Raw genomic sequence first — 12377 nt, forward strand, 5'->3', positions numbered from 1 at the left:
CATTTTGTAGTATGGTCATAAAAAAAAGCCATAGTAATGCTTCCAGTTACTGTTCTTATTTTTCTTTTTTTTTTTTTTTAATAAACAAAATAGACATAATATCATGCTAGAGAAAAGAAGGAAGTCCATAAACACAAATAAAATCATAGTTGATCAAGAAATGGTGCTCCTATAAACAGTGTGGTGTCAAAACCAAATACTACCAAAAATTTTTATTACAATGTATATTAAAATCCCAAGTCAAACGTTACTTGACGTTTTCCATAGAATTTAAATTAGTATAAAAATCTACAAATGCATCAGTCAATTGTTGTTTGCTTCCATCATTTCCAAATTACAGTCTCTGACCGTGCCACTCATTTGATTTACTCAGCTTGAACAATTTTTGTTTCAAGTCTTCTTTATGCATGCTTGCTGATTTAATTTGATCTTCTGATTGTCATTCAAAATGTTCATCCCAATACGCCTTGTGATTTATGCAGCTTGATGCTTTTACATGCTGAACAACTGATAATCAGCCGGCTTAAATCTCTCGCTGTTCTAACATTTTTACACTTTGCAAAACCAAAACACTGCAGCAAGCCTGCTGCCTGTATCTCCCCATTCAGGTAAAATCTGTTCTGCTTCATGAGATGACAGGGACAATATCTAGCTTTGGAACACCACTGCCTATGGCAGCTTGCCCTTGCAACAGAACCTCTCTGCGAGGCTGGCCTGTCTATCATCATTTAAAGGGAAACACAGACTCAAGTGATCCCTCCTCAGCCCAAAATAAAGGCTTGCAGAAAAAATACAGAGGAAGGAGACAGCAATTCTCTGTTTCCATCCAACAAAAAAGCCATAAAGCAAGAGATATTCAGATTTTCAGACAGCTTTCTCAAGATCAGATAGGGCTGCCTCCTATGCTGGAATGGTGGTTTGCTCTACCTCCTCCTGCTCCTCCATGCCTTTTCATTACAGCATAATTCCAGATCTTTCAGGTTTTTCTTCCTCGCTCTCTCTGTCTCACATGCTTCCCTTCAGGGTCCCCTCAACACCCACACAAGCCCCGGGAGTTACCCTGACTGACTGCTACCATGCAGGTTACTCCTGCTGGGGGCTATCCCGTCTACTTAGACTGGAAGTTCTCTGGAGCAGAGGCTGTCACCGCTCCGTGCCATACAAAGCCCAGCAGAAAAGAGCCTTCTTTTGTTCAGTCCTCTGGCACTGATGTAATGAGCATGATTAGTAAGTATCTGTCTACAGTCATCTACAGGAACGCCAGGACTGTATGAGAACAAGAACAGGTTCCGCTTTCGTAACGCTGAAAATGCACAGTTATATCCATGAAATTTCTACTCACCAAAGGCCATGATATATATGGAATGCTTAGTAGGAACGAGCAATCTGACTTACTTTGCTCTCTTGGCCATTTCATTGCCATCCCATCGGGGGCTGTATGGGTAATTCTTCTGGGCCTGGGAGTACAGCTGACCACTGTTAGTGAAATGGTAGACGGACTGAAATGTTAGGGTCGGTTGGTCTCGAGGAAAGTACAGGGGTAGGTCAACTGCAATTCAAAAAGAAAAAAAGAGTTATAAAAATATACCACTATATTTTTTCCTATTTTCTTACTTGGAGTATATCAGACCATTCTATTTGTTTAAAGGTGTCAGAAAAGGAGAAACTGATGGTTAGTTCTAAAACATTCTTCTGCATTTCGTATAAGTAATGATTCCAACCTATCGGTGTATGGGACACTTTGCTTTACCAAAACAGTTTTGTAAAGTACACGATTTTTAAAAAGTTTAGCTGGTGTGTTGGTATGTTAATCATAAAATCTCCACCAGGATCATTTAGTTATTAAAAAAAATTACTTTTATAGTGAAATCCTCCCTTTCAAAAATCCACAAAATACAGTCTGTTATGCTTTCCATTAAAAAACCCAATTTATCTTTATCTGCTTTAGCCAATATATTTTAGTGTCCCCATGGACATCAAAGGTATTATCATCCTCATTTTACAGCTGTGTCCTGAAGTGGTCAAATGATTTGATATAGAATGTAGAAAGATTCAGTCATATGAGCTGGAAAAGATTTCAACTTGCTGTCATCTGCTAGACAAGAAAACACCTACAAAACTAAAAACACACTGCAAAGTCATTAATACCCAAAATATCCCACTAAAAATAAAAATCAGAACCTCTTAGTTCCCTTTGCTTATCAGTGTCTCATGATCAGCTAGGTCTAGCGAACAATAAAATAGTCTACAACAGTTAGAAACTATGTTTTCATGATCAGAACCAGTTTTGAACTTAACTTTTTCATTGTTAGAATTATAATCTGTATTTTCTTGGTCTACTTATTTCAGGAGGCTTCAGAAATCCGTAGTTAAACTGAGTTATGACAACAGACTTGGATTACTAATATTAAATGTCTAATCTAACACCCAAATTAACAGAAGAATGTTAATTTGTTTTAAAGGGGTAATTTTCAATTATATAGCACCTAAAACAGTACTTTTTGCTATCCTCCAAATCACATTTTTAAAATTCTGTACAGTGAAAGAACAATGCAGTGGAATTGTATTTTAAATACTTCCAGAGACTCCAGCACTTCCTTTGAAATCTCTGCTAACAGGCTGAGGAATCAGTGTAAAACAGGCTTTATTTTCCAAATTCCAGGCTATCATCCTGCTAGTCCCTTCATTTTTATGTTTATCTAATCACATCTAAATACTGAGATGTGCATCAGCTACACCGTATCTCCCTTTTCTCTAATCTACCCTCTAAGCTCTAGGAATAAAAGCATTTGCAGCCATGAAGCACACTAAATCAAATGTGCTATTCCAGCCATAGTCCCAAAATACAACAAATTCTCCTGTGGAGGACAGTGCTTGCTCAGTTCATGACCCAGTGTCTGAGCCACACGTGACAGCTCCCAGAGTCCGGGTGAGTCAGCCCACACAGCAGCTTCCAGCAGATATTTAAGTGGTAATGACATGGGCAGAGTTCTGCTAATTTGAGGGCAGATCACTACTTTAACAAAGGTTAGATTCAAAGATTGCTCTGTCGAATTCCTCTTTATAATGTGATTACTAAATAACAACCCTGAAAAACATTGGTGTAACTTGGCCATTTATCAGCTAGCAAGCTGTCTCCTCCCGTCAAAAATGGTGCGCATGCCTCGGTCTCTTGAAGGGACTCCACCATGGAAAAGGGTAAAGAAACAAGAAGACTGATTCTCTATTTTAATCTTATAAATATACTACTTCAGCTCTGAGTGCTTAAATTGTTTCTCTAGTGCATCTTTTTCGTTGCTAAGTACTAACTCCTTAAGAGAAACCTAGTCTGTGTACGTTTTTATTTTATCACTGTGTGAGAGGAATAACAAAGTTCAGCAAAACATTCAAATAATAGTTTAGTCCTTGTACTAGACTTTTTAGCTGAGAATTTCTAACCTCCCTTCAAAACTAAAAAGTCTACATAACACATGCAAGCAGCAACAGTTTTTGTCCCTGTTATATAAAACTAAAGGTGGGTTCTCAGGACAAAGTACCTAGCACTAAAAATGCTGTTTAAAATGGATAATCAAGGCAGCGCTCTCACTACAGTGACACCTGCATTTGTTATGAGAAGGTATATATTCTATTAACCAAAATCTGTATAGGAATTTTTCAGGAATTACTTACATTATAAACTGATCACATAAATCAGAAATCAAACTAGATTCAAAATTGTGCATCCCACCTCTGCACAACAGCAGTATTACCCTGAACTGCAAGTCGAGTTTTGAAAAATTTAAAATGCCTTTGATTTATAATAATACCCTTCACCTGAAATTGCCAAACTTCCAGTTTTCTAACCCAAGTGTTTCCTTAATACAAGGTGTGGATGAGTCCAGACCAAGTAAAAAAACCTGTCCCTAATTCTGGAACACAACCACACCTAAAAGGCCAGTAAACAGGAAGCAGCCTTGAGTTTAAAGTGTTATACATATCTCAAGGTAGCCAGCTATTATTTCAGCAAGAGGAAAGGAAAGCAAGAACTTGCTTCCGTCCCAGTGGATGCCCATGCATTGAGACTGTTAGTGCACAGAATGAAAAAAATAAGCAAATACCACTGGCAATTAATGCTGGCAAGGTGTGTTGGATATGAAAGGTCAAATTCTGCTCATTACCACACACGGCTTGCTAAAGAAAACTTTTCTTTTTACCTGGTCATGTATAGGCAGTCTGACTCTCAATCTGGACATTAACACAAAATCAGATCTTCCTTCATGCAATAGCTAAGGTGACAAAGGTGTTGCTGTAATTACATGCAAGTCAACATTCACACTTTGCCATGAAAAATGCATCATAGTTAAGAACAACACATCAATTTTATAAATTAACACCTGAACTAGGCAAACTGTAAGAGCCTGTGCTGGTTTGGCATGCTAGTTACCCAAGAACTACAAAAACGTATTCATGTTGAATACAAGTACTATTTCCAAATAACAGCTGACTCACAAAGTACCCTGGTGATATGTCTGCAGAAAATAAGCAGATGACTCATGTCTGTAAATTCCTGAAAGTACCAATAGACCCCTTGCTTAGTCATCTTTTGCTTGGATGCTGGGTTCACGAGCTCTGTAAACTATAATGAGAGATCTAGCTCTTAGTAGGACTCTCTCTCCCTTTTTTCCTCTCTTCTAAACGGTGCAAATTATCTCCCTAAAAATAACTTCATCTGCGTAAGTGAGTCACTTCAACTAGCAAGCTTGTACAAGTCATGCAGTTAAGCAGTAATATTTAGTTATGAAGGCAAAAATGCTGCTGTCAAACTCAAGATTCAAAATGAAAATTATGTCAGAGGAAGTCCCATTTACCCCTTCTCTCACAGAAATAGAAACATTTCCTTTGGAAAATTTAAACAATTAGCTCATTCAGGAAAGTAAAGCTTTCTAATTTAGTTCCATGCTCGAAGTAATTTAAATCTGATGACTTTTTACTTTGGCTCTCCTAAACATCACACTGTTAATGCAAGAGGAACTCAAAGAAGCAGACTGGAGAAAGAATCCAGTAAAACACTGCTTCTCCTACATTACAATTTACAGATCATTTTTTAGACAGCCATAGTGTGGGGAAAATCATGTCTTTATGCAAGCTCTACATGAGCAGAACTTGGAGGGCTGTTTATGGGTAATTAAGCATTGAGTAAATTCTTCGCTGATTGAACCCTAATTTTCCCACACAGTTCATAAGAAAGCAAAAGAAAAAGGACTTGCTTGTTGAGAATGAGTCATGTTGTAAAGAAACTTAATTACAGTTTATAAATAGTTGAAGTTGCTCTCTTTTTGAAACATAAGAAACTATCTAGAAGTAACATGCAAATTTGCTTCTCTTGACTTAGTATTTAATGCGTACATATATTCAAAACATAGTTGTCTTAAAGCCAAAATCTTGGTTTATTAGTAACTAACAAACTGTGCAATGCATCTGTAAGGTTGAATTGTTCATTTTTTAAAAAACAGAAATCCACGGCCTGGAACAGGTTACCTAGTTTGTTAAGCTTATGTCAACAACTACAGAGTCGATTCTGACTATCCTATTAACTTTAAAATAGTATCTTTAGCATCTAATTTTACAACTCGTTCAACAGGATATGAAATGCGGAAGGAAGGTCTCCAAAAAATCATGTATCAGTGCTGCTACAGGTTTTCTGAAGGAAAAATGCTCAGAAGAAAAGGGCAGTTTTACCACAGTGACCTCCTTTCCACCTTCAAGTACTGGAGAAAAGAGATGGGAAAACAAAAGCATGCTTGAAATGCATGGTGACCATTAATATATTTCAAAGCACTTAGAGGGTAACATTTAGAAATTTTTCCATGTACTGTTCCTGTGTTCTAGGGAAAAGGTTTATTTATCCTTCGTATGGCACTGGATAAATCTAGATATTTGTTTTCACAAAAGCCAACATTTACTCATCATTTTAATGAATTCATCATTTTAATCCTTGGATGCTACCATACTGGTTATCTTACTAACCTTTGTGATGCTTGATTCTGCAGCAGTTAATTGCACCTGAAATTTGTTTTGCACTCATGAACACTGGGTGATCTGGATATTTTATTGCTTTGACAAGATTTTTGCTTTGACAAGATTTCATGGCCTGCACAACCTTAGTTCAGTCCGTACTTCCTTTACGGAGCAGCCTTCAAACAGAAGATTAATACAGTACTGTTCCCAGTTCCAAATGGTCCTAGGCTGCACAAAGCTGGCCAAAGGAGACACTGTTCTGGCTTCTCCCATCTGACAGACCCTCTCCCTCTGCATTTATTTACTGCACAACACTGAAGTCTTGCTCCAATTTAAATGTGTTCATTTCTGCACGAGCTTTGCAATGTGATGATTTTAATCATCATAAGAATGACGTTAGCTACATAAAATATTTAAAAAATGGTTTCACAGCCTATTCATGAGTTGAGAGGTTCTTTAGGGATTCCAGATCAGGAATGAAGGAACAAGGAAAGAACAGTCAACCTGTCTATTGATGCTAACTGCCAGCCTGTGGGATGCAATTCTTCTGAGACTTACCAGTAGATAATACTTTATATAACCAAACACAAGTCCTTCCAATGCTGACTGCCATAGTTTGTATTTCAGAATCAATGATTACTGGACATGTGAGAGGTTTTGTTTAAATTATTTCACCAGAAAACCAAGAAGGATGTGCCAAGAGATATGCTCTCCAGAGAACACTGAAGAATCTCAGCCTGATACTAGCAGTTCTCTTCCCGAAATTTCCTGACTCACTCCTTACTTATCATCCAGCTTTGGTGAGAGACTGCCTCTGCACTCAAGTATTTCTGATGAAGTAAGTAATGGAAACAGGAAACACATATTCCAGGCTCCAGAACAGCATTTCTGTCTCTTATTAGTACATATTCATCATCTTTCTGGCTGTTCTTTCTTTGGTTCACTGAATTTCACATTCTCCCTGCCTTACTTGCAGTTGAGCTCACACTGCCGGGAAAAACAGTGGATTTGAATGCATGGCCTCAAAGTGAAAAGTTCCTTGAACTGAGAGCTCTGCAGTTTTCTTGTGATGATGTGGATGAGACCCACGTGAATTTACAGTGCAACCTGATGGCAATACATATACCATATTACACAGTACCACTTACACATCTCTCAAGCCCTATCCTAAAAGAAGATTTCTACTATTTTTGACATGACTTCTATGAGAAAGCTCATTCAGATAGCCTGTACAATGGGTGAAAAAGCTTTATCTAACTTCAAGGAAAAAGAGCTTTCTTGGGTTTTTACATAAAAATTCCAGTGCAGAAGGTCTTTTAGGAATCATATTGATCATGGCTCCTACAGAGAAACCTGAATAGATCTAGCCACAAGCATTTTGGGCGCTGTAGCGTCTATCACAAAGCTCCTCAGGGCAGGATTTCAGGCTACTTTGCCTAGTGAATCTTTCTTGCACTTGTGTGTGCTGAAGGCCTTTGGCCTACATTCTACTGGCAAAAAATGAAAGGGGGAACTTGGCTTAGAATACGCGAAGAATTACGGAATGCCACAGCTATCCTGCTTTGGAGTGTGATGATTTATTCTTGCAGGAATGAGAAAGCAAGGATGACAAATAACATATCAATGGCATTAATGTGGGGCTTTAGGTTAACAGAGCGCAGTCCCAGGGATTTGTTAAATATTATTAGGGCTGACATCCCTTCTGGAGAAACCCAGTTTTTTTTGCAGGAAGATGCTATTTTGAAATCGACATTTCAAAATTTCAAATCTGAAAGGAAAAGCTGTTTATGGAATTTTAGCTGAGACACTTATGGCATTCTGGGTGTGTTGGTAATCACAGCTGGTTTTCAAATAATTAGGTCGGCCCTTGCTACGGGAAATATCCACCCCATTGGCAAAGTCAACACTTGTATAGTAAATGAGTAAGATGACTTATGTACAAAATACTTCCAAATAAATACTATAGAAATACAAGTAAATACTCCAAAAAAAAAAAAAAAAAAAAAAAAAAAAAAAAAAAAAAAAAGAAACCACTGTAGGCAAAATGGAAACAATGAACTGTGATGGATTAAATTATTCCGACACATTACAGAGTAGATTTGTTTAATTAGCTTTCTTTGTTTTGGTTTGTTAGTTGGTTTTGTCAGTTTGGGTTTCCTTAAATATAATGTAACCCATTTTTATTTGAGGAGGACTGCATGACATTTCTGTATCCACTTTGTGGTTCTCTTTCCACTGATAGTGGGAGCTGTAAAACAATTTAGGCACCAGTGGCAACTAGATTTATGATTACAATTGTTTTGATTTTTTTTTCAATATAGGCATTATTATATAGTTATAAAAACATCCCATGTCTTTATTATAACCTGTAACTTTTTAAAAAGTATTCTATCCTTCATACAAACCAGCATTTTTTGAAAATTTGATAAAAATATTTTGAATTACTGAAGTAACAGTCACGTGCTGTGGATAGAGTATCTAACTATTGGTTTAGCTTTACAGAGAACTAAGTAACAGATCAAATCAAGATATTCAAGCAGTTTCCAGCTATGTGGTCCAAGACCATTGTCTTTTCAAACCAAGACAGAGCTATAACTTAATCTGAAAACAGCTTTATAACATCTTGCTTTTGAGTGTCATTGCCCACCTCACCTATGTTATACTCTTACTGGACTTCCACAGCAAAACCGGTCTACCTCCTTAAAATATCCTGTGGAATATCTCACAATCCCATACTGACCCCAAAGAAACGGCATAATGGCCTTACAAATATTGTCCTTCTCTAATTTCTGCAATCATATTTATCTTAATTAAGAAAAAGGTTTCTTATTACCAGCTTCAGCTACTTACTTTTATTTTATTTTTACTTCAAATTCTCAAAGATCTTCATTCCATCCTCCTTCCATTTTTATTTCATCTTATTGTTTCTGCTGTTACAGTTTCTATAGTAACCACTCTAAGAGCTGATGAGATTGATGTGACTAAAAGCTGTCTCTTCTCCATCTGAATTGTTTGAAGCTTGAAACTTAAATACAGTTGCAGTTGTTATGTGTGTAAAAAGCAAGCCATGCCCTTTCTTGGCATAGGCTGGTGATCACTGCAAAAAATACTCCTCTGCTTTCTGAGCAGCGATACACGGCTAATTGCTGAGAAGTTTTACGTTACTTTCCAACTGGACAGGAAGACTTCTAAACCATGTTTTTACCTGAAAAGCAGATGTGCAAAACCATCGTCTTCTCTCACCAACATTTTATTAAGATTATAAGGTTTGCAAATAAGTTGTTTTTTCTGTTTTAAATGCTGCCTGGGAGTTGAAAGGAAACTATTTGACTTCATTCTGACCTGTAGTCAGTGTGACATTATCCTACAGGTCAAGAGGATCTTCTGCTGCCACACCTGCAATCCTGCAACCTTCACTTCTTGCAGGCTTGCAGCTTTCAAAACCCAAGCCAGCGTAATCCCATCTGACCCAAGTAGGCAACTAAGCCACTGCAGGTATTTTTAACTGTGGTACTTGCCCATTGCATCTTTCCACTCCTGATCACAATCACCACTTTTACTCTTCAAGCTGCCTTACACAGCTCTAAAAGCTTATCCTTCTATTGTTTTTTAATGACCTGAAGAACTACTTTGTGGAACATATTATTTTATGACATGCTTTCTAGACCACCAGCCATTTTTGGTGCTTTTTTGTGAATCACCATTTGAGGATGATGTAAGACAAACGTCAGGATCACACCCCTAAGCCTCAGGGAGCAGACATCAGGCTGTTCGGGGAATTTGCTCCTACCATGGAAGACTCCTATGAGATAATGGTCCTGGTGAGAAGATGGGTCCACGATGACCTCCTCCAAGCTCAAGAACAGTCTATCCTAGTGAGCAGAAAGGCAAACACTAGCAGCAGGAGGCCTTCATAGATGAGCAAGGAGCACCTGATAAAACTCGAAGATAAAAAGGCATCACAGGAAATGCGGACACTCCCTGAGCATGCAGAGACAGGACTGGGAATGTCAAAGATGACCTAGAATTGAATCTGGCAAGGTGAGTTAAGGACAACAAGATGGGCTGCTACAGGAACAGCAAGAGGATGACTAGGGAAAAGATAGGACTGCTGCTGAATGGGGCAGGGGGACTGCTGACAACGGAGGCAGAAAAGCAGCTTAAGCACTCCCACCTTCCCCCATTTTGACATTTATGCATCTCTGTGACCAGTTCCATCTCGAAACCAAGGTGTATTCCTTATTATTCCAAAATGAATTACATTTATCTATTTCATAAAAGGATTCAGCACTTGCCTCTGTGTGCTATTGCTATGTCACATATGGATTTGTAGAAAAAAATTATTTTGGTGACAAAGTAATTGTCATTGCATAGAAGGAGGAAAGGGAGGGAAGAATGATTCAGAAAATGTTTCTTATCTTGATGCAGCTCTTATTTCTAGAAATTTTATATCTCTAATAATCCTGTGGTGTTGTCTATCACCCTGTTTCTTTTCTGAAAGCATTGCCTGGTATTGAACCCAGGACTCATCCATGAAAGCCCTGCTCATCATGTCCTTTCTGGACTGAAAACAAGATATTTGCTTTCTACTTGCTATTATGAGAAATTTTGAATTTGCTGTATTTCACACCTTTAAAGCAGTTTTTATCTTAGAGAAAAACTATCTGTGAGTTACCAAAGTATGTAGACACCAACCAGACATGGAGAAAGAAGAATAAGCACCACAACCTGTACTCAAGTCCTGCCTTTGTCAATTACTTTTTGTGACCTAATTATTTCTTTTCAAAAATTGAGTGGATAAAATAGGATTATATCCTTTTTCCATGTCAGGTAACTTTTCTGAGAATTTTAGCTATCTGCCATATACTTGGGCACATAGTAGTTATACTATATATATAGGTATGAAAAATCAACAGTTCAGTTCTCTGAAAAGTGCAATTTTGCAAGAAGTTATTAAAAAACCTTTCAGTCCATTTGTTAAAGTGCTTGTAGCTGCTGGAAGAATGTCAATTAATGTCTGCAGCAATATAGTACAGTTTTAAAACTGTGGCAAATACATGTGTTTCTCAGAAATTAAAAAAGTAATATCCACAGCAAAATGACATTTTAAAATACCTTGCCAGGCCACCCACATCAGGCCATCTATAAGATTCTTATAAAGCTTAATTAGTATCACAACTGTTGTTTCCTGTTTGTTGCTGTCTGTACCAAATTTTATGAGCTGTCTGCTGTCCATTCTCCCCTTTTCTGCAATTACAACTAGGAACCTACATCTAGCTTATACTGAGTGATGAGAAAGCAAAATGAACCTAGAGAAACAGAAAAAGAGGAAAAGAAAAACCACTTTTCAGATTAATTTGCATCCATTATGAAAACCTATATTAAAAAAATAAATCTCATTTGGCTCACGTACAAGTAAATAGCCAAGGTGGCCTCAAAGGAACAGAATGCTTGAAGTACTCCTAATGTCAAAAATAAAATTACCAGCTTTCAATAAAAAGTTTAAACTAAATCTACTTGGCAGTATCCCTTAGAAATAAAGGAGAAAAATACACCATGGAGAAAAACGATCAGCAAAAGACTCATTAATTTTCCAAATGCTACAGTTCAGTCCTGTGATTAGCCTCTGTCTAAGCCATGCCTCGTTTAGTGCAGAGCCGTGTGCCTGTGACTCAGGCTACTTTTCCACCACACTGCCTGATCCACAGCACTGCAGAGTTATCTGCAGTTCTCATTGTAAGCAAGACACACTTCACTACACAGGAGATGTCCCCGAGAAGGCTTTGCCTTGAGTGATTGAAGCAATGTACAAAGTTTTGAAGAAACCCCCTCAGTTCAAGGTACATTTTGCTGTAGGCAGAACATGCTTTCAGAAACTCACAAGACCAGATTCAAAGAAATACATGCAACCAATTAAAAGTACTGAGTCAGAGGAGAAGACCACCAAAAGGAGGACAGTTCTATGCTTATTCCCAAGCATAAGATCCACATTTGATTTTCTCTAGCCACTTTTACATCGCCGGGGCTTTGTTAATGTACTCATTTAAGAATGAAATGACAGCCTTATACAATATTTACAGATTGTTTTGATCAGCACTGAACTTCTCATTCTAGACTCCTTAAACATTTATTTTTTATGCTTGGCATTTCTATTGAACTATCCTGCTTTCCTGACAGGACCAGATACCACCTTGATATTCACATGGTCATGTTCTCTTTTTACCTTCTTTAGTTTTCAGAGTCATGAATTCCCATTTTCATTTAAAGAACAATGAGAAGAATAAAATCACAGCAGTATATAAGTTAGAACACCTAATTAGGTAAAAGCTCACAGAAACAATCTAATGTAAGTAGTCCACTCAATACTTGGCCTATTTTCT

The 12377-nt window shown here is 37.6% G+C and overlaps 1 protein-coding gene across 3 annotated transcripts in view; it reads right to left on the reverse strand.

Annotated features, from left to right (window-relative positions):
- The window catches only part of BABAM2 (BRISC and BRCA1 A complex member 2), a 161843-nt gene that overhangs the window by 18076 nt on the left and 131390 nt on the right, over positions 1–12377 (reverse strand). For all 3 annotated transcript variants that reach the window (XM_040059272.2, XM_040059271.2, XM_040059273.2), the window contains exon 11: positions 1396–1549. In XM_040059272.2, coding sequence (XP_039915206.1) covers positions 1396–1549 — 154 coding nt within the window. The remainder of the gene's footprint in view (positions 1–1395; positions 1550–12377) is intronic.

Source organism: Hirundo rustica, chromosome 3 (assembly GCF_015227805.2).
Source record: "Hirundo rustica isolate bHirRus1 chromosome 3, bHirRus1.pri.v3, whole genome shotgun sequence".
NCBI classification, from domain to species: domain Eukaryota; kingdom Metazoa; phylum Chordata; class Aves; order Passeriformes; family Hirundinidae; genus Hirundo; species Hirundo rustica.